Raw genomic sequence first — 22,332 nt, forward strand, 5'->3', positions numbered from 1 at the left:
TTTTTTTTTTTAAAAGTATTCACAAATGCCAGACCTAGAATTCGACAAATTCCTTTTTCTCAGAAGAAATTATTCAGTGGAAAACTTTACCGCTTGAGATTGTGGGTTCTGCAGATTGTTCTTAGAGTTTGGTGCGTGCCTTTGATTACTCATTGTTGGCTTTTTGCTCAATGATTTGTGCATGAATCTCCTCTGGCGGAGGTTAGTATGGCCTTGGAATGCTGTTCCCAGGGGAGATATTTTTTTCAGGCTGAGTTTGCAAATCATTTAAGGCTGAAAAAAATAATCCCTTTAATACCCTTTACAGCAGTCCGCAGTTGAAAAACTTGCTGTTTGTCCCTTTTTGTTTTCTGAGCTTTCAAGTAACTTTGGCATTTGCAAAATAATTCAGGGATCTTCAGAGAAAATGCTTGTGAGGAAAGTGAAATGTTTAAGGATAAGAAGTCTTTGACTTCAATGAACACTTAGAAAATTTGCAGCCATAATAGTCTGCCATTCTTTGTCTCTCTTTCCCCTACAATTTCCTTTTTTGTTTTCCTTTTGTTTGTTTATCTGCTTGCTCCATTTGATTGAAATTGCTTCCTCGACTCTTGTTCAGTCGGAAGCTCTCCCAGGGTATGCTGCCTAAACCAAACCCAGCAGACCTTCTGCCACATCTCATCCCCACGGGCTGGACATGAAACTTGTCCCCACGGGCTGGAGACGAAACCTGACAGGGTTGTCTTAATGCACCACACCGCTTCTAACGTGGGCAGTGAGACAGACCTGGGCTGCTTGTGTGGGTGATTAACTCTGGACCGGAGCGTGTCTCCACATGCCGGCACAGTCCCCAGCAGCCTCCGAGGGCAGGACAGGAGTGGAGCAGCTCCTTTTCCCCCCGTCTGAGGAATGAAGGGAATTTTGTGCGTGTTGGCTGGGGGCAGCCAGCCAGTGACTTGGATGTGGCCCTTGAGTTTATCTTGGAGCAGGGTAGGAAAAGCTGAAACGATGTGTACCAGCACCCTGAAATGACACCAGGGTTCTGCAGATGGGCAGGAGGCTGGGGACCTCAGGCTTGACCGGCTTTAGAAATCTGACACAAAGGGTGTGTGCACATTGGGGAAAGGATAAAAAGGCTCTGTGTAGGATCCTAACACCCCACTTGTACCAAACACACAGCCTGGGCCGTACCCTTTGGACACCCCACCGTGTTCATCCCGGGAAACAGTGGGAATGTGGGGGCCTGGTGAGAGCATCGCCGAGCACGGCGATCATCACAGGCACCGCGGGCAGGGGATCTGAGCCCTCCCGCCGGGGACTACCGCTGGGCTCACGGTCACGCCGGGGCCGGAGGGGGCGAGGAGCGGGGGCTGCGCTGGCAGGGCACGTGGGGCGGGGGCAGCCCCGAGCCCCGCGCGGCCCCGGCCCAGCCCCGGCCCAGCCGAGCCCGGAGCCCCGGGGCGGTGCTGGCGGGGGCGGCGCCTGCCCGGGCGGCGGGCGGGACGCGCCGAGCGGGGCCGGGCCGGCGGGGCGGGCGGCGGCGGCCTGGCGGAGCGGAGCGGAGCGGAGCGGGCCCGGCGGCGGCAGGTACGGCCCGAGCGGGGCGGCGGCGCGGACAAAGGGCGGGCGGGGGAGCGGCGGGCGGCAGCGCGGGCCGGGCCCGCCGGGCCTCGCACCGCCCCGGCCGGGCTGCGCCGGGGGCCGGCCCGCCGGGTCCTCCCGGCCCCCCGCCCGGCCCCGCGGCGGAACGGCCCGGTGCCCTCGGGAGGAGCCGCCCCGGGCGGAGCGGGGGTCCGGCGGGGAGCCTCCCCCCCGAGCCGCCCCGCGGCCCCGCCGGGCCGAGGGGGTCTCGCCGCGCGGGGCTCGGGGGAGGCGGCGAGGCCGCGCTCCGCCGCTCCCGGGCCCCGCCGAGGAGCAGTCGAGGCCAGGCTGCAGCACGGTGCCGGGCGCGGGCTGCTGGGCCTGGGGCGTCCCCGCTCGCGAGGAGTGCGAGTGGTGTACCTAAACCCGTGCAGGACCAGGGAGCCGGGGCAGCGCGGCCAGGACACCTGGAGGTGCACACCTTGCGCATGGCACGGCTTGCCCAGCCTGGCTGGCGTTCCTGTGCAGCGCCTCACCACCCCCTCTTGAAGAGGTCCTGGCATTTTCTCCCCCGCTGGTGAGCTCCTGGGCCTCTCATGCATAACTGTGTGTATTATCTCCCCAAGTCTTTTGGGTTTACCTCTACCACCGCACAGGCGGGCTGTCCCTTGCAGATGGGGTCACCCCTGATGCCCAGCGGCACAGAAGCCACACCAGCTTGGGCGACCTTTGGCATCACCTGGAAGACTTTGCTTCCCATCCAGGCTGGTGCTCCCTCCCAGCACTGCAGTCATATCCCAGCACCGGGACTCTTGCATCTCGTGATCGAAGCCAGCTGCTGCCACAGCACACCGTGGGGATGGCTGTCTTCCCACTAACGGTGCTTGCAGGGTTGGGAAACCGGCGCCTTGCAGTGCCCCTTTGTCACCGGCAGCCTTGGAACAGCAGCTCTTCCTGCAGCAAAGCAGCACCTTTGTTACTCACATCTCGACAGTGGTTTTTACTGGGCTGGGCTGGTGAAGATGGGGAGGTGAGCAGCCCTGTGCCTGCTCCCCTCAGCTGCACATGGGGACCACAGCTGAGGAAGCTGTCCTTTTCCAAATAAAACAAGCAGGACAAATTCAATAGGAAATAAGTTCCTCTCTTCTGAGTGAACTTGCCGTGGGTGGAGAAGAAGGAAATTGAACAATAGAAAAAACGTGAGGAACTTGATATGGAAGGAAAATAAACCCCAATGCTGGTGCCCTCTGGCAAAGTGGCCGAGCATCTTCCCTTTCCCTGTGTCAGTTTTCATTTTGGACAAGGATAGTGAAGGCAAAGCTCATGTTTCCCAGTGCCCCTCCAGGCCTGGGGCATCCATGTGTGGGTATGGGGAAGCCAGGACTACCCCATGCCACCCATTATGGTCACCTCACCCAGCCCCAGTACATGCCATGACACCCCATCAGGTGTAGCCACCCAGATTTGCCCCTTCCAACCTGGAGCTGCTGGTATAGGACACGGATGCTGGTGGGGAAGGTCACGCATGCAAAGCCCTTCCCGCTTCCTGTGCCTTTGGGAAGCTGGTGGGTCTGATATGATTTTGTATGGTTTTGGAAAATCCATGCCATCAGCATACTGACTTTTCCTGACAGATTGTTTTGGGTTTTTCCCCCCTTCCTGTGTTTCTCTGACAGTACTGTAGAACAGGACATATTTAATACGCTGTTGGTGGTAATTTAAACTGAAGGAAGACGACACCTCATAAGTCAAAACCCAGGCTGGAATGAAGAGGGAATGATTAATACTTTCTTCAATAGTGTGTCATGGTGAAGTATGGCATAGTCGAGTGTGTCCCTGCTGCAGAGTGTCACCATCAGCACCTGCTTTTATAAGCAGGTTTGATTTTGGGATATTTCTGAGTGCTGGGCTGAGGATGGAGGGCTGTGGTCTCACCAAGTTTCCCATCTTGGCCAGCTTCTGACTGCATGCTGGAGATGGAGCTGCTCTCTTGGCTCTTTGTACTCTGGGGCAGAGTCATGGATGGTTTTGCTTAAAAGGTTGGTTTTTTTGGTTTGTTTTTTTTTTTTTTTTTTTTTTTTTTGTGTAATTCTGCCTTCTAGATGTACCTTAATGAGTTGTGGTTCTATTTTTGGCTGTTGAGGTAGAGCTTGCCAGAGTAAGGTTAGGACTCCAGACAAGAAAAGCAAGATACTGTGTTTCTATGTCTTGTATTTGCTTCATGGCCTCAGAGGACCGGGGCTTCCAGTCTGTCTCACTGATGTTTCCAGCCCTTCCAACTTCAGGAACTTGTGACATCCCTTGACTTCCCTGTGTGTTTTAGGCTGAGGTGGTGGCATTGCTTTGTGCCATGTCACATGTATGCTGGTGGTATTGGAGCTTGACACAGGGGCAGGAGGACCTGGGTGGAGGGAAAATGGGATGCTGCTTCCTTGGAGACCATCCTGCTTGCCTTGGGGGCTGTGCCTGGTCTGCAGGTGCCAGTGGGAGCTGGTGCCCCCTGTGCCCACTTTGTCCCCAGGTGTGGAGGAGTAGGACAGCCCTTGTGCTGACCCCTGGAAGGGCTGGATGAGTCACACCCTGCAGACACGGAGAGATGGTGGCCTGAGATTATGATTCATGTTGTTTTCCTGCAAAAGCCACCAGCTGTAATGGCAGAGCTTGCAGAAGGTTAATCAATATTGAGCTGTAAATCCCATATGTGACTGTGGCTGTCAGCAGGGGGCTGCACCTGGGGGCGCATTGGTTCCCATGTCCTCCCCAAAACCAGCAGGACCTTGCTGCAGCCTTTTGCCCCCAGAATGGGACACGATCCTTTGCACTATCTTCAGGTTGCATAAGCCTTCCTAAAGGGATCAAGTGATTCCTAAATGGGAGGTATCCCAAGAGGAATTGCCCTGATATTTATGTGTGGGCATGTCCTGAGCTCAGCCCTGCTACTGGTCTGGTCAGAGCAGTGGAATTGGAGATTGTCTTGGAGAGGTCAAGACTCTTTTCTAGGACCTCTGTCCTGTTGTCCTGCTTCTGCCAGGGAACCCAAAATATCTTGGAATTTACATTCACTGATGTAAAGCAGGGAAGAAGTGTGTCCTGTCTCTGAGCTTGGGCATGTTGAGGGTTGGATGTACAGTGAGGATGTCCAGCTCAGCTCCCTCTGCCACACGGGGAGATGTGTGTCTCACCCCAAAGCTCTAGGTATGCTTAGGAAGGATGGCAGTCCCTAGAATGTTGCTGCTCCTCAGGGAGCCTGCTGCCCTCCTGGCTCTGTTTCCCATGTATTGGCAAAACCCAGATTCCTGGGTGCAGGTATCCAGATACAAAGCTACAAGCAGTAGCCTTTTAGCTATTTGTCAGCACCCCACCAAGTATTCCCCTTCCTTCCCAACACTGTCTGCATCTTCACAGCCTTGTACAGCTCTGCAGCCCCAGGGCTTGGAGCTCTTAAAGAAAGAGGATGCATTAAAAAGTGTTAACCACAGTTCTGAAGTATGGCTGTGAGTGCTATCAATACCTGGACAGGTGGCTCAGGCCATTTTCAGTCTCCTCCATCGGCCTTGATCCATCCCTTGCTGTGCTGGTGCACTGCTGGTCTCATGGATTTGCGTCAGAGAGTGGGATTGAGGCCAGGAGGGAAGGAGCTGGTGCAGGTGGGGCATGACAGGTTGGTTCCCCAAGCATTTTCTTGCCTTGGAGCCCCTGCAGAGGAGAAGGAGAGCACAGGACTGATGCTAGAGCAGAAACAAAACCAAAGCAACATACTTTCCCTGGACATACCATTATGTTCCTGCAGCCTCAGACCTGGATCTGGAAATGGGAGAGGCAAGAGGCAGCTCAGATGCCAGTTGCTGTGCTCGTTGGGGGCAAGTGTGGCCTTTGCCAGTGCTGTTCTAAAGGCTGAAAACAAAACAAATCTTGCAAGTGTCCCCTGTGTCTGTTCCTGCTCCCTGTATTTTCCCTGGGCTGCTGAGCCTTGCAGCCTCTGGTACATTTTAAGGGTGACAAAGTTTACATGCAGAGGTAATGTCTTTTATTAGCCTAACTAATACCTTTAGGAAAAAACAGATGCGCTCTTGGGCCTGAGAAATGCCTGCGCGGCCAAAATGTGTCGCTTTTTCCAACTGTGTCCATTGGTCTAATAAAAGATCTGACCTCCAGCCTGTCCCGGCCATGACCTTGGAGCATGCTGGCCCTGAAGCGTCCTGCCTGTGCGTCAGTGTGTGCTGCCCAGCCCTTCCCAAAGGACCTGCCACCCCGGGAGCCATGGCAGGAGCACACCCATGTCACACAGGGGCTGCTCTGACCTCCAGTTCAATACTGGCTGCCAGACCTGGCCCTGCGGGTGCTTTGGGCTCCTGGCAGACTGCAGGGAAGTGGAGGTCAGAGGCAGCTCAGCAAAGCACTGGGGCACCAGGCAGGATGGATGTGGTCTGACAGGAGCATCCCGGGGAGCCCCTGGGAGGAGGGAGCAGCTCCATCCTTGCAGGGATTTCTCTGGAATGTGGGCACTGGCAGGGCGGTCGGTTGCTCTGTGTGAGCTGGTTCATGCTGTGGTTTTATGGATTCTGCTTGCAAAACTGCTGGTTTGGGGCCAGGTTAGCACTCGCAGGGCAGCCTGTGCTCCCCAGAACAGCTGGCAGGATGGCTCTGCTCTCTACCAACTTGGGAAGCTGTCAAGAAAAGGAAGCAGCTGGCCCATCCCGTGGGGCTGGCAGTGCTGCCGTGGCTGAGCACAGGGAATCGCTGCTGCCTCAAGGCTCTCTGAGATCCAATGTCACCCTCACACTCATGGCAGGACCAGCATCTCTGCAGGAAAAGTCCGACCAAGACAAGTGTCAGAGGCAGCAAAAGGTGGCATCAAGGGGATTTCAGTCCGTGTTTTTTGGGTAGGAGTCCTCATGCGACCCGCTTGTGAGAGGGCAGGCTGCCACTCCAGTGAATATAAAAATGTGTGTGAGATTATTTTCCCCTCATCCTTTTCCTTTTTAAAATACTTGGGATTCAGACCCTGATTATCCAGAAAGGCTCTTGGGTGCTTGGAAAGCCACAGGAACCGACACGGCACATTTTGAAGCAGGAAAACCCAATTCATTGAGTGGATGTTTTCCCCCTGCGAACCCACTTAAAATTCATAGAGAGTTTTGTCGGTAAGAACCTGTTTCAATTAACAGACAAAAGAAACTCTCCTCGTTAAGCGCCTCTTTCAATTAGGGTTTGGGAGAATTCCCCAAGCTCTGCTCTGACTGTTCCCAAGGATTCAAGGACAAAAAATCCCCCTGATGAAGAGTCACCTGTGAAGAGCTTCAGCTTTTTTGGGGGACTGCAGTGGCACAACCCAAACCATAACCTGGCTGTGGGGTGTTGGGGTGTTTTGATGGTCTGGTGTTGGGGATCATCAGTGCTGAGAGATCAGCTGTCCAACCCTAGTGTCCCTGGGGCATAGGAAAACTAATGACTGCTGCTAATTGCTGGCCTAATTTGTGGAGGAGACTGATTTCATGTGGGTATTGGGAGATTGTGAGGTGCTCTTCCAGATCAGGATGCTGAGGACAAGGAGGGTGGGATCCTGGGTGCTCTGCAGAGGATTCCTCTACAGCCTCACTGATGGGGCTGGGGTACCCTGGGGCTGGAGAACGGGGTTGGGAGATGGGGATTAGCGGGGACAGGACCTTGGGATGTGGGTTTGAGATGTGGGGTTTGCTAGAAACCCACCAGTTGGGCTTACCAGCTGCTCTGCATGAGAAGTTTTAATCATAGGCTTTCAGAAATCTAACCCAGTTTTTAGGGATTTAGATTTTTAAAAAAAAATATTCAGGTTTTTTCTCCCCTAAAAATTCAGCATATACATGTCACACACACAGAACCTTGCTTTTTCATCCCTCTGCAGGCAATGTTCTCATGATTGTTTTTTTGAAGAAAACCTGAGAAAAACATGACTTTTATCTTTTGCACTAAAACTGAAGTGCTAACAGGGCTTTGTGGGTGAAAAAATGCCTATTCCAAGAGCTGGACACTTTGACTAAAAATAAATTTTTTAAAGTGAAAATTCTTACCCACTTTCACTGGTCTCATTGCTCATATTGGTTTCTTTCCCCCAGGAACAGGAAGGTGGTGGGCAGGCAAAGCCAGAGGTTTATTTCCAGAGCAGAGTGAGGTGTCAAGGGAAGCTTGATTTAGCAATCCAGGTGAATGCTCCAACTGCTCTTTTCTGACCAGGCTCTATAAATCAGATCTTAACAAAAAAGAGCTGAGAAAAAGGGAGGATTTTCCTGCTGAGGTCCTCCTGGGGTGGAAATTCTCCAGACTTTATAAATCATGGATGAGTTTTCCTGATACTCCCTTGTGTTTGGTCTGTGCATGAAGGGGAGAAGCCGAGCAGGTGGGTTTGCAGTGGGAGCAGCACCAGGGGCTGCCTGTCACTGCCTGTCCCAGGGTCAGCTGCTGGGGCTGCCCTTGTCCATTTTTAACTTGGCACCTCTTGGGCACTGGTGGGAGGCTGGTGTCCTCAGGAAAGGAGCACTGGGATTGTCCCTCTCCCAGAGCAGGGTGTTTTTCTCCCTGGTAGGTTATAACTACTGTTTGCAAAGCACTTAAGCAGCCTGTGTAATCTACTACTAAGATACTCCTTATCTGGCATTACAAAGCCTCTGGCAAGTGGGTGACTGGGACAAGCTCCTTTCTGCTCCTCTGTGTCCTTCTCTGTGTTTTCCCCTCTCTGTCTGCTCCACATGCCTCTCCCCTGCCCAGACACCCAGGCTTTGCAGCTTGGCAAGAGGCAAATGGATGTTCCTACAGCTGTCCAAGTCTCTTGGGCCCATCCTAAAGGCTCATCCAGGCTGTCAGGAAGTGGGGTTCACCAGGAAAAAACTCTTGGTTTTGCAGTGGCTGAAGTTTTTATGCTGAGTTTCTCTTTCTGTGCTGCTATGGCTTCATCTCCTGTGGCACAGGGATTATGCCCCAGCTCCAGGAGCATCCTGGTGGGATCATCACACCCCCATGCACCACAATAGAGGAGATCATCTCCTGCTTGTACCTTCTTTTGGTCAGTGGGTCCAGCTGTGGCTGGGGAGAAAGGAGGTAGGGACAGGGACAGACAGTGGTTCTTCATACCCTGAGATAGCTCTTTTCCTTTGCCAGTGCTCCCAGCTGTCTTCAGATATTTCCAGTCATAGCTGGGATCACTGTCATTTAGAGCTGATAAAGGCTGTGGTGCAGAGGTGGGTGTTTAAAGGCCATTTTTTCATGCCAGTTACTTTTTCATTTTCAAAGCAACCTCCCCTGTCTTGAGCTTGCAGTTGTCTCTTGAATAATGTGATGGCATTAATCTCCTCTCTAAGGACGTGCTTAGCTCAGTGGTTTTAGATCTGTAGCCCTCTAAATATTACCAGTGAGTGAAGGGGATTCCCTCTAGAGGGAACTTAAACCTATTAATAATAATTTGGCTGCCTTTTGTGCATTTTTTACAGGTAGTGCTGGTTCCCAGGGCTGCAGGGCACCACTTGGTCATTGCTGGGGATGCTGGTGAGGGTGTCTAAGGTGTGGGGGAGACAGAAGGTGGGGTTGGATGAGCACTATCCACGTGCTTGGGGCCTTAATGCCAGCCTGGCCAAATTTAGACCTTCCAGTAGCCTTTTGCTTTCAAGTGGGAGGTACAGCAGATGTGTAGGTGGGGCTGATCCATCCACATTCCCTGCAATGGTCAGAGAGGGGAAGGGAAGTGTTGGAGCAAGCAGGAGTGATTGCAAATCGCTGAGCTGTGCAATGCAATTTAGCATCCTGTCTCTAAATCCTCCTCCATCCATGCTTAACCCCCAGGGCTGGCTTGCATGGAGAAGTGGAGCTGGCATGGTGGTGAGGAGGTGATTAATCAGCAGTGGTGGGTCTGTCCCTGCAGTGATGAGGAGTGAGAAGCAGGGATGCCCACCCAAAGGGCGCCAACAGGAGAGAAGCAGGGTGACCCATCTGGCTGTGATGTTTTGGATGTGGCTTCATCTCTGTGGGTTGAATGGTGGAGATTTGGGAGCTATGAGAATTGGAGACCAAGGTTCTTGCACAAAATCTTGGAGTGTCTTCTGCATGACAGTGGATGACTGCTCCTCCCCTTCCACCCTTTTCAAAGTGGTACCAGGGAAATGTGTGAGCGATTTCTTTGCTCTGTCACACCCGTGGTTTTGAGCTCACCTCTTGTTTCTGAGCTGTGGGCTTGGGACAGTTGATTTATCCAACAGATGGGACTTGTGAACTGCCTGATCTTCACTGCTTGCACCTGCAGCCAGACATATTCCACCCCCCAATAAATCAAACCCTGCTGTGATTGTCTTTTGGGATCGCTGACCCTTCCCCATCCTCCGGATATGTTTGCACTTCCTTGCTTATATTCAATCCTTCCATTGCATCCCTGCAAAATCTCACTAGTATTTAAAGGAAGAGTGCTGTAAGCCACTAATGGAGATGGTTTCATTCCCTCTCGTCCCTTCTGGTGCCTCCCTGCCTTTCTGGGGTGCAGTGGTTCCCCAGACAGCATTTGTGGAAAATAACTCTGGGCAGGGGGAAACCACCATCCCCAAACTGCACCAGGGGGTGTGTTTTGAAAAGCTTTTCAAACATTTTTCCCTTCCTCCTGCAGCTGTCTTAGATTTGAAAAGTAAAGGGCTTCCCTGTCCCCTGGTTGCGCTCCCTGCCTGGCCTGGGGTCGGATCTGGCTCCGCAGGGTGCTCCGGGCTCCCAGCCACGCCGGGAAGCTGCTTGGATGCTGATTGTGTTTGTCAGGGCAGCCGGATTAAGAGCACAGTGGCTAAGCCTCCTCACTGAGCCTCCTCTCTAGAGGAGTCTGTGCCAGGGCATTGCTCAGAGACCCACGAGAAAAGAGCATTTTCCAGGGCTCTTTCTCCCGGGCTCCTTGGTGTGCAGCTGTGGCTGAGCACCTGCCCAGTGATGGGAGCCTGCCAGCACCAGTTTTGGGGGCTTGAGGTCTGTGTGTGAGACTCAGGCTGACATTTCCAGCTGGTGCCTTTTAAATAATCACTGTGGTTTTAAAAGGCACCTTAGCAGCATCTAAAAATCAGGTTAAAAGGAAGTTTGACCCCGGCTGTCACCTTGCCAGCTCTTGTGGTTTTTTAAATTTTACCATCTTATTTCCGTTTTTGTTTTAGAAAAGCTGTTGGTCTCAAGGACTTGTGTTGTGCTTTTGGGCATGAACATGCTTCCTTCTCTGGCAATGAGCTATCAGCTCTCCCACCACTGCCGGGGCTGTGCAGGGGTTTGCTGGGCAGGATGCAGCACCCACTTGCACAGGGAAAGCCCTGGGCAGGAGCATCCCCACCCTGCAGCATCGTGCCAAAGCCCTTGGCAGCCTCCCCATGGAGGGTTTGCTCTGGCAGTGAACTGGCAGAGCAGGATTCCTGCCTGCTTCCTGCCACACTGGCAGTGCTTGGGGCGGGATGCTGCCCATCCCAGCCCCAGCTCACACCTGGCTGCTCCGTGGTCCAGCGCTGGCCCCCTGCCTGGGCAGGCCTTGACGTGGCAGCCTGGGGAGACTCAGCCAGAGTCTGGCCCGAGATGCTGTCTCCAAAGCCTGGTCATTAAGTACCAGTAATTAAAAGCTCTTAGGAGAGAATGGACTAATGAAGCGCCCTTGAAAATGGCAGGTGATGTAGATGCAGAGCCCTCTTCCCTGTTTCATGGAGGGTGGAGCAAGGATGGATGCACAGTCCTGTCCATCAGCTGATGGCTCTGGCACTTGGCATCAAACCCACTGCTGCCATTTACCCCTTTCACTGTGGGAATGCAGCTGCCAGCACCTGCTGCTCCTGGCAGATGAAAGAAATGGAAAGGGAGTGGGAGCTGGATAATGAATTTCCAGCTCTCTGCGTCCCTAGGCAGGGAGATACAGGGAAGCCCTCCTCAGCACAAGCACATCCCTAAAGTCAACAGACCTAGAGAAGTGCCCTGTCCCAAAACTCCAGGGGGGCTGTTGTCTCAGGGGTGCTGGAGGGTCAGAAGGAGTGAGGTGGAACGGAACAGACAAGACACCCCTCAGGGGGGCTAAGGAGAAAAGGTGCGTCTCTCTTGGTCGTGCCTGGAGATCATCCATGTGCACAAAGATAAATTACAAATCAGTAAACCCAGGTGTTCCACCATGCCCAGGACAGCCAACAAGGGGAGGTTGTTGGTGTGTCCTGGAGATGGTGAAGGAGGAGACAGTGATGGAGGCTGGAAGGAGACTAGCTGCCAGCAGCACCTACAGCGTCCTGGCTGAAGCAGTGCCATGTTGGCAGGGTTGGGAAGCACTGCCTGGAGCAGGAGTTGCTGCTGGGAAGGGCAGGGATGACAGGATTACCCTGCCAAGCCCCAGCCTATAATCCATAGTGCCGCTCAGCCAGCCACGTTTAATCCTGTTAGGAGCCCGGCTGGTGTTAGCAGCGAGGGTGCTCAGCCACGATGCTGGCAGGGCACGGGGAGCTCTCCCTGGGAGGAGCAGGGACTCCTGCCCTTGTCCCCAACACTGGTATTGAGTCTGAGGTCAGTGATGTGAGTCACTGCTTTTCCTTAGACACATTGGCCTCATCAGTCTGTTCCCTAGTTGGCTTCACCTTCTGGCAAACAGTGCTTATTGTTTTCTTTTTTCAGACGAGCCTTTCACAGGCAAGACAGAAATACTCCCAAGGTCCCTTTGGCTCCACGTGGACACTCCTGCATTCCCATCTCGGTGACCTTGGCTGGCAGCTCCTGGCTTGGCCTTGAGCCACCCAGCTGGCGGGCTCCCCGTGTCCCTCCCGTGTCCCTCCCTGCCAGCCGAGCTGGGCCGTGGGGCTCAGACCACCCCTCATTCTCCTCAGCAGAGTGCAGCTCCTGCTGGGCACGGGGAAGAAAGGGGCTGCTTCTCCAGCTGCTTGAGGTACCAGAGATTCACAGGGGGCTGGGGGCTCCCCTCCATAGCACCTGGTGATGCACCTGCACTCCAGGCGCACCCACAGCTGGGATCCCCTGGCACGGCTGCGCGCTGCACTCTGCTGCATCCCTGGTGCCACAGCATTCTTGTGGCAAGCCCTGGCACGCCGGCGAGCTTGTGAGGACTGTGCTGGGGCCGTCAGGCTGGCAGAAATAACAGCGGCAGGTTGGCACTGTCCCTGCCCTCTCATCCCACCTCTGTCCCTCAGGGCACCGTGTGGAGCCGGGGAAGCAGAGATCCGCCATGCCCACATCCCCACCGCGATCCGCGCCGAGGCCGCCCGCCGCCCCCTCGCCCTGCTGAGGCCATGGAGCTGCTGCTGCTGCTGCTGCTGCCACCATCACCACAGGAATTTTGGCTCGGCGAGGGGACTCTTGGTGCCTCTGCCATGGTGACATGAAGCAGACGGCGAGGGACGTCGGACTGCTGGAGGGGAGAGAGCCTGCACAGGCAGCCTGCTAATATTTTAATTTATTAGTAGTTTTCAATTTGATTTTACCTGATTTTTTTGTTAGTTGGTTGCTTGCTTCTACCCCTCCCCGGGGCTTTTGAGGGGAGGGGGCGGGCAGGGGAGAGGGACCCCACCTCACCCAGCGGATGCAAGGATGACTGTGCTGGCCAGGGCCCGGCGGGGTATCTGGCAGCTCTCTCCGCAGGTGGTGTTGCTCCTGCTCTTTGCCTTCTGCCTGCTCAGTGTTTTCGTATCTGCTTATTATTTATATGGGTGGAAAAGGGGCTTGGAGCCCTCTGGGGACATGGCAGCGCCGGACTGTGACGAGCCCAAGGTGGCCCCTTCCCGCTTGCTGCCACTGAAGACCCTCAAGGTGGCTGACTCCTCCCGCACGGACCCTTTGGTGCTGGTCTTCGTGGAGAGCCTCTACTCCCAGCTGGGCCAGGAGATTGTGGCCATTTTGGAGTCGAGTCGCTTCAAATACAGGACAGAGATTGCCCCAGGGAAGGGGGACATGCCTACGCTGACCGACAAGGACCGGGGACGCTTTGCGCTCATCATCTACGAGAACATCCTCAAGTATGTCAACCTGGATGCCTGGAACCGGGAGCTGCTGGACAAGTACTGCGTGGAGTATGGCGTGGGCATCATCGGCTTCTTCAAGGTAAGGGGGTACCTGGGGCAAACCAAGATCCAGATGTGAGCCCTGGTGTCCTTCTGCCCCACCGAGATTTTGCTCTCCCCATGCTTTCTACAAGCAGTGTGAGTTGGTGTGGGGCACAGGCTTCTAGCAGAGGACACCATCTTAGCTCTCTCCCTTTGGAAGGGCTGTGTGGCCTTTGGAGATTTTGAGGCAAAAAAAGCCCACTTCTGAGATTAGTCCAGCTGTTTTTAGGACTTGTTTTCCAGCAGTGACCCTTGGGGGTTTGCCAAAAGCATGAACAGATATTTTGCTCAGCAGCCCTTTTCCTGCCCAGGGCTTCTAGCCTTGGGGCCCTTTGCACATAGGACATGAGCAGGACTGGATGTGTGAGGGGGATGGGAGCACCCCATCCTCCAGAGAGGAAGGGGAGAGCCCAGAACCTGGATCTCAAGGGGTGGTGAGCTACTGCCTCTGTTGCCGTGGCTGTTGGTATTCCTTGTGAGCCCCTGACTTGTCCCCAATGTCCCATCTCCTGTAGCTCCAATTTTCCCCATGCAGGCCAATGAGAACAGCCTTCTGAGTGCCCAGCTGAAGGGCTTCCCACTTTTCCTCCACTCCAACCTGGCGCTGAAGGACTGCAGCATCAACCCCAAGTCTCCCCTGCTCTACATCACACGGCCCAGTGAGGTGGAGAAGGGTGTGCTCCCCGGGGAGGACTGGACTGTCTTCCAGTCCAACCACTCCACCTACGAGCCCGTCCTCCTGGCCAAGACCAAGTCAGCTGAGTCCATCCCGCACATGAGCGTGGACGCTGCGCTGCACACCACTGTGATGCAGGACCTGGGCCTCCATGATGGCATCCAGAGGGTGCTTTTTGGCAACAACCTCAACTTCTGGCTGCACAAGTTGGTCTTTGTGGACTCTGTCTCCTTCCTGACGGGCAAGAGGTTGTCTCTGCCCCTTGACCGCTACATCCTTGTGGACATCGATGACATCTTTGTGGGCAAGGAGGGCACACGCATGAAGGTGGAAGATGTCAAGGTGTGTCTGTGCTCTCCTGGCTGGGTGGGCAGGGCTGGACACTTGTGCTTGCTCAGGGATGCTCCAGAGATGAGTTTCCTGCCCTCAGAGTCTCCCATGTCCCTCTGAGAGTGCTTTGCAGAGGGGCAGGGACATTGGTGCCCTGATGTGGCAGCTATCCCTGAGGCCACATGCTGAGGACACCTCGCTTTCTCTCCCCTTCTCCCAGGCACTGTTTGACACACAGAATGAGCTGCGCACCCACATCCCGAACTTCACCTTCAACCTGGGATACTCAGGGAAATTCTTCCACACAGGTGAGGAGGGCAAGGGCACCACTTCTCCTGTGGGTGCTGTACCGCTGGTGCTGGGGCACCAGTTGGTGCTCAGAGAGGGTGGTGTCAGGGCTGTAGGAGAGTGCACAGACAACCCACCCTATTCTTCCATCCCTTGGCCACCAAGAGGGGCTGCCCTCCCCCTGCCCCAGCTCCTCATACAGCTCTCTGTGCTCAGTGGTGACAGCAAGTGTCATGCCACAGGTACTGATGCTGAGGACGAGGGTGATGACCTGCTGCTGTCCTACGTGAAGGAGTTCTGGTGGTTCCCCCACATGTGGAGCCACATGCAGCCTCACCTCTTCCACAACCAGTCGGTTCTCGCCGAGCAGATGACCTTAAACAAGAAATTTGCTGTCGTGAGTAAGATGCTTCTGGTGGGATTGCTTGTGATGAGGGGAGGATGGTAGAAAAGGAGCAAAGAAGATTCCAGCAAGCCCTGCTTGCTGGAGCAGAGGGACCTGGTCGTGTCCCCCATGTTGCAGCCGTGTGGGTAAATCCATTTATACTCTAGTACCTAGATCTAGAGGATTTATCTGCAGCAGCCAACTTGTTGCTGTGGCAGTGAGCTGCCCCAGTGGCTGTTCAAGGGGAGACTCTGTCCTGCAGCCGTGCTCACCTGGCCTGGCCCAGCCCCGTGGGCATTCAGAGGTGCAGCCCAGGGGGATGCTCAGCCTGGCACGGTGTGAGTCTGTGCTGGGTGATGATGAGGGGTCCTGGAGCCGTGGCTGTGCTGGGAGGCTCCAGCTGTTGGAAACTCCCTCTACAGGCTGAACTGTCAGGGACATAGTTGCTTGTAAAGGCAGGCTCTGACCTTCAGTTTGGTCTTGGGCTGTCCTTTATGTGGCACTGACACAGTTCATGCTGTGATTGACTGACAGCTGTCTTGAGTCCAAACTGGTAAAGCCAGACTTATTAATTCTGGTTCCTTTGGCCTAAGAGAAGCATTTTCAACCTAACTTGAATTGTGCTTAATTAGAGAGAGACCAGGCCTTTCCTACTTAGGATGGGCAGTGTTCCAGCTCAGAATTTCCTGGCTGTTTTGTATCTACTGATACAAACCAATCTGCAGACCTATATAGCTGTATCTCCTCATTCTTCACACAACAGCTTGCCTGTGGCGGTTCTGTGGGTGACGTGAGGATGGTCTGAATGAAGCAGAGGAGTGGGTGTCCACCCAGCATGGCTGCTCCTGGGCTGCCTTTTGTGGAGACAGCCAGGCTTAAGAGAGGATGCAGAGGCACAGCCTTGCCCTGCTTGCTCTACAGAGGCACAACTAAACAGTTTGTAGCTGGGACTTGAGAGGGATTGGTTTGTGATTTTGGGGTCTCCACAGTCAGCCATTCCATACTCTCTTCTCTGCAGGAGCATGGCATCCCCACTGACATGGGGTACGCTGTGGCCCCCCACCACTCGGGTGTGTACCCTGTGCACGTGCAGCTGTACGAGGCTTGGAAGCAGGTTTGGTCCATCAGGGTGACGAGCACGGAGGAATATCCACACCTGAAACCCGCTCGCTACCGCCGCGGCTTCATCCACAACGGCATCATGGTGAGCGCTGGGCTTTGTCTCTGGGCTTTCTCTTCTGCTGCCTCCCCCACCAAAACCAGAACTTCGGGATGTGGTTTCTGTGCAGCTCCAGTTTGAGGGGGTTGTTCCCCCTTGCTCATCCTGCATGGGTGAAGCTTGTTTGAGGACAGTTTTTGGTGTTTCCATCTGTCCACATCCTTCCCTTCTGTGTATGGATTAAAGTCAAGAGTGCTGAGGGGCAGTGGAACTGGAGGGGCTGAGGTCAGATTCCCCCTTTTTTTGGGAAGGAAAGGAGACCCAGCTCTCAAAGCCTGGAGGAGGCCATGTGGCCATTTTATTGCCCTGGCTCTTCCACCTGTTCCATCCATATCTTTTTTCCTGCCCCAGGTACTCCCCCGGCAAACCTGTGGCCTGTTCACACACACCATTTTCTACAATGAATACCCTGGTGGCTCCAGTGAGCTGGACAAAATCATCAATGGGGGTGAACTGTTCCTGACTGTCCTCCTGAACCCTGTAAGTACTGCCCAGGGAGAGCCAGGCAGACATCTTGCAGAGCTGTCCTGGCAGTGCTGCGGGAGATGGCCCAGTGTCCTCAGTCAGGGTGGGGCTGTTTGTGGGATGGCTGCTGGGTGAAGCTCCACTAACCCCTGCTCTGTCCTCCGGCTTCAGATCAGCATCTTCATGACCCATCTGTCCAACTATGGCAACGACCGCCTGGGCTTGTACACCTTCAAGCACCTGGTCCGCTTCCTCAACTCCTGGACCAACTTGAAGCTGCAGACATTGCCTCCTGTGCAGCTGGCACAGAAATACTTCCAGATCTTTTCTGAGGAGAAGGACCCACTGTGGCAGGTACCCCTGTGCCTATAATAGGGGAAGTGACCCTTTTCATTGTGCTGGGAGAGGGTACTGGGGTATAGCTGGTCCTGCTTTGAGCCTCAGGCAGCTTCCAGGCTGAATTTCTTTCTGGTTCCCTGGGTAAGCCATGGTTTTTCACCTCTCACTGGTTCTGCAGGCAGTGCCAGAGAGGGGTTTGTCCTGTAGACCTGGAGATAAGCCCAGTCTGTGTCCTGCCTGCTGAGCAGGGTGGCCTCTCCTGTGTCTGCTCAGGCTGGAGGGGCTGGGCAGTGGTCAGGTCCCGTCCAGGCTGCTCTGTCTCTGATCCTCCACACTGTGTTTCAGGATCCCTGTGAAGACAAACGACACAAGGACATTTGGTCCAAAGAAAAGACCTGTGACCGATTCCCAAAGCTTCTCATCATTGGGCCTCAAAAAACAGGTGCTTCCCTTCACCTTCAGTTCTGTGAGCATGCTAGGAGGCTTGACAGGACCTCCCAAAGAGCCTCTGTCAGCCCTCCTGCTCTGAAGCAGAGCTTGGAGGGAGGTTTGGCCTGTGTCAACTCCCTCTTTCTGTCTGTCCAAAGGAACAACTGCCCTTTATCTCTTCCTGGGGATGCACCCGGACCTGAGCAGCAACTACCCCAGCTCAGAGACCTTTGAGGAGATACAGTTCTTCAATGGACACAACTATCACAAGGGCATCGACTGGTGGGTCTCTGCAGAGTGGGGACTGTGCTGGGAGTGCCCATAACTCCCTTCTGAGTGTCTGCGATGTCACCTGTGAGGGCGGTGCTGGGGCCATCTTGTGGTGCCTGTCTGCCAGCCTCACACTGTGCCTCCCCCAGGTACATGGAATTCTTCCCCATCCCCTCCAACACCACCTCTGACTTCTACTTTGAGAAAAGTGCCAACTACTTTGACTCTGAAGTGGCTCCCCGGCGAGCTGCAGCCCTGCTGTCCAAGGCCAAAATCATCACCATCCTCATCAACCCTGCAGATCGAGCCTACTCCTGGTATCAGGTCAGCCTCTGCCTCTCCCCTGGGTTGGGCAGTCCTGTGGGACAGTGGGCTTGGTTTGGGATGTGGGGTGACTGTGGATGCCGTGCCAGCTGGCTGAACGCGATGTGTGAGGATGTGTCACGGTGTCCTGGGAGCCACTCACCTCGTGGGCAGCCCAGGATTTGGGTTAACCCTGGGGACAAACCTGCCTTGCTCCTGCCTGACAGCACCAGCGAGCTCACGACGACCTGGTTGCCCTGAAGTACACCTTCCACGAGGTGATCACGGCGGGGCCCGAGGCTGCCCCGAAGCTGCGGGCGCTGCAGAGCCGCTGCCTGGTGCCCGGTTGGTACGCCACCCACATCGAGCGCTGGCTCAACAGCTACCATGCCAACCAGGTAGGCATGGCAGCACCCCAGCCCTACCTGGCAGCCCTCACCCAAGCAAGGATGTGGGGGAAAGAGATCTTGGATCCAAGGTTTGCTGTGGAGCTGTTCCCGTGGGAACTGTTTTTCTTACACCCTACAAACTATGGGGAGAGGAGTAAAAGTACTTGGAGAAGGGGCAGAGGAGAGGTGCTGTGCAAGAAGGGAACCTGGTGGTGGATAACACATGAAGATGGCCTTGTGTGGGTTGTCACAGCAGGGTTCAGAGGGAGTGGGGGCAGAAGGCTCTGGGTGGCTCTGCAGGGTCACCCAACACTCACCCTCACTCTTGGCCACAGACCCCTGGGGCTGCCCTGTCTGGTGTTACCATGGCATCGAACAGGACAAAAATAGCAGGTGAAGCGTCCCATAGTTCAAGCTGTCTGCAGGGAAAATGGGAGCTGGATGCCAGCCCTGCTGTGACCCACACAGTGCAGCACTGCTGGAGAGTATGGGATCAATCCCTGAATGATTTTTCCACTGTTGATTAACCTTATAAAGTCTTATTAGTTGCCTGCTGCTAGTGTAATTGCTGTGTTGCAATCCCAGCTGCCTGGGGTTGGGTAGCCCTGAGCAGAAGCTCTGATGTTGTCCTGGGTGGGTCCTGGCCCTGACTTTAGTTGTATTTCATTTTCCAACATCCAGTGTAAGGGAGCACCAGGGCACATTGGTATTTAGCAGGTGTCCTTGTGCAGGCTGGGGGCAGATTTGGCTCCTAGATGACCAAAGGTGTGGTAAAGGTGTCCTCTTGCCTTGGGAGAGCAGGGCTGGGAGCCAGTGACACCTCACCCCTCTTGCTCCCTGCAGATCCTGGTGCTGGATGGCAAACTGCTCCGAACAGAACCCGCCAAAGTGATGGACACAGTCCAGAAATTCCTCGGCGTGACCAACTTCATTGATTATCACAAGACCCTGGCGTGAGTCCTTCCCTCACCTTCTCCTTCCTCCACCCTGCCATTGTTCCCATGCAATGTGTTGCCCTGGGGATGCCCAGCACTGTCCCAGAGCAGCCCCCAGCCCTGGGCCTCTCCACAGAGCTGCTGTTGAGTTTGGTGAGGCTGAGCTTTCACCTGAGACTTACCTGGACATTACAGTGAGGTCACTCCAGGCAGCCCAAGAGCAGCCCTGGGCTCCTGGAGCAGATTTCAGGAGTGCATTTGTGACACAGATTATGGTAATGAGCCCTCCATCTCTTCGTAAATGCTTGAGAGCAGTTTCTGGCTGTGTGGCACTTCTGCAGGTGTCACCTTGCTCTGAGCTTTCCATTAAACCCCACTGTGGGAAGCCTCCAGAGCTCCTAGAGAAATAATAATTTACCTCTGCCAGGGCTTGCCTATGTAGGTGTCCACCGAGGTGCTATGGGGCACTTGGGGGCATCCAGGGGCAAAAGTGAGACAGAAAATGGTAATTAAACCCAGATAGACTGTGCTCCCTCAACAGGGCAATGAATGAGCCTTGGTGGACTGCTTATTGCACAGCTGCAGGGGGAACCTGTTGTACCAGGGGGTTGATGACAAGTTGTTAGCTGGGTTGTGGATTCCAGAGGTGGAGAAGTGCCCTGTGCAGGCTGGACAGCAGTGGGACCTTCTGGACAGGATGTCCATGGAAGGTGTGAGGAGTATAAGAGGGCTGAGGCAGAGCTCTCACTTTGCAGGTTTGATCCAAAGAAAGGATTCTGGTGCCAGCTTTTGGATGGAGGGAAAACGAAATGCTTGGGAAAGAGCAAAGGGAGGAAGTACCCTGAGATGGATTCAGATGTGAGTATGCAGAAATTCTCCTGGGCTGGTGCTGAGCAGGGCTGTGCTGGGGTGGTGATCCCCAGGCTGGTCCCCCTGACGCTCCTCTCTGCTCTCCCCTTGCAGTCACGCTCCTTCCTGCGGGACTATTACAGGGACCATAACATAGAGCTCTCCAAGCTCCTCTACAAAATGGGGCAGACTTTACCCACCTGGCTGCGGGAGGAGCTGCAGAGCACCAGGTAGCTGCTGCTGCCCCCCCCAGCAATACCTGAGTGGGGCTGGCCCTGTGCCAGCAGGACCTTCTCAGCAATACCTGGCCTTGGAGGGGACCCCAGGAGCACACAGCATCACTGGAGGCTTGGAGGGGATCCCCAGGAGCATATGGCTGCACCAGAGGCTTGGAGAGGACCCCCAGGAGCACAGGGCTCCACTGGAGGCTGTCTGAGCAGTGATCCGACTCTGCAATCACTGTGCTCCCACGTCTCTGCCTGTCCCACACCTGTATCTCTTTCATTTTATTTTTCCTTTTTAATTCCTCGTCCCTTCCCACCCTGCTCTGGCATAGGGAAGTGGCACAGATTCCCCCTTTCTCTGCTCAAAATGGGTTCCAACTGCCTTGGGCCTGAGGGCAGAACCAGAGCTGTCCCTCACTTTCTGGTTTGAGGGTTGAGGAGCTGTTCTGGGTGCACTGGTGGTGACTTTGCTGAGCTGGAGCAGAGGGATGGAGCTGGTGGAGGGAGACCCAAAGAAGAGAGGAAGACAGACCCACTCCTGCCATCAGCCCCATGGCAGGAAACAGGAGAGTTTGCTGGATTCCCCCAGCACCTACTTGGAAAAGCTGAGAACAAGGTGGATTTTTCTTTCAAAGACTGGGGCACCATTTGTTTTGTCATCTCTGTCATCATATTCCAGCTCCTCAACCTCTGGCTGCCCTCCATGGGCAATGGGGTGGGAATGTGGCCTAGCAGGAGAAGGGGCTGGCAGGCTGATCTGGGCAGACTGGTCCCAGTATGCTCATGACCCCCAAGCCCTTCCTGCACTCTTGTACACATGTGGTGTTTCCTGTGGTAAAGCCAAGTGGTGCCCAGCACACCCTGGCATGGAGGAGAGCTCAAGGACAGAACAGACATTGGGATAACGGCAATCAGAAGAATGCTGAGAACTTCAAACTTCTTGAATATTAAAAACAAAAGTATTTTAATAATGTTGGGTTTTACGGGGTGGAGGGGGGGGGGTGTTAATTTGGTTCCCATTTTGCAGGGAGGTGTTTTTCTTCAGTGCCAGAATTTGTACCTAAACCCCGAGGGTTTTACATGGTCTCTGTGGTGGTTAGACGTGACATGGACAAAGGTCAGTGGGGAAGTGGGACAATTTCCCAGTGGGAGACACATCTTTGTACCAGTGGTGCTGTACAGAGCTGCAGCCTCTCCCACGCCCTGGGGTTGTTGGCAGAGGAGGCTGAGCCGTCACGGGTTATCGGGATAAGCGCCCACATTTCCCTTGGATGGGGATGCCCGTGGGATGTGGGATGGCAGCGGTTCCACGGCAGGGATGGGTGCAGCAAAGCCCAGGTGGGGTGAATGTTTCACTCCCCACGTGAGGGTCCCCGCTGGCAGCAGCGTTCCCACCTGGATGTTCCACAGGAGCCCCTGTAGCCACATGTGGGGCCATGGGGGCTGTGCTGGAGGAGGCTCCCAAGCACTGGTTTAAGGTCCTGTTGAACCAACTGCTAATAAATGGGGGGGCTCTGGTTTTATTTGCTGTTGTTGCCTGTCTCTCCTCGCTGGCATGACCCAGTCCTGCCCCTGGGGGTCCTGGCTGCCTTTGGGCCCATTTTTG

General features: G+C 54.7%; 1 protein-coding gene across 1 annotated transcript; it reads left to right on the top strand.

Annotated features, from left to right (window-relative positions):
- The first annotated feature begins 1,506 nt into the window (after nt 1-1,506).
- On the top strand, nt 1,507-22,249 carry NDST1 (N-deacetylase and N-sulfotransferase 1). The gene is made up of 15 exons (XM_021552172.3): nt 1,507-1,566; nt 12,717-13,623; nt 14,161-14,643; nt 14,852-14,939; nt 15,162-15,316; nt 16,323-16,508; nt 16,875-17,003; nt 17,160-17,342; nt 17,673-17,769; nt 17,915-18,038; nt 18,176-18,350; nt 18,557-18,727; nt 19,562-19,671; nt 20,409-20,511; nt 20,617-22,249. Exons 2-15 carry the CDS (start codon nt 13,114-13,116, stop codon nt 20,734-20,736), a joined length of 2,634 nt encoding a protein of 877 aa, XP_021407847.2. The 5' UTR covers nt 1,507-1,566; nt 12,717-13,113; the 3' UTR covers nt 20,737-22,249.
- Nucleotides 22,250-22,332: the final 83 nt, after the last annotated feature.

The sequence above is a fragment of the Lonchura striata genome, chromosome 13 (genome assembly GCF_050655825.1).
Source record: "Lonchura striata isolate lonStrDom1 chromosome 13, ASM5065582v1, whole genome shotgun sequence".
NCBI lineage: Eukaryota > Metazoa > Chordata > Aves > Passeriformes > Estrildidae > Lonchura > Lonchura striata.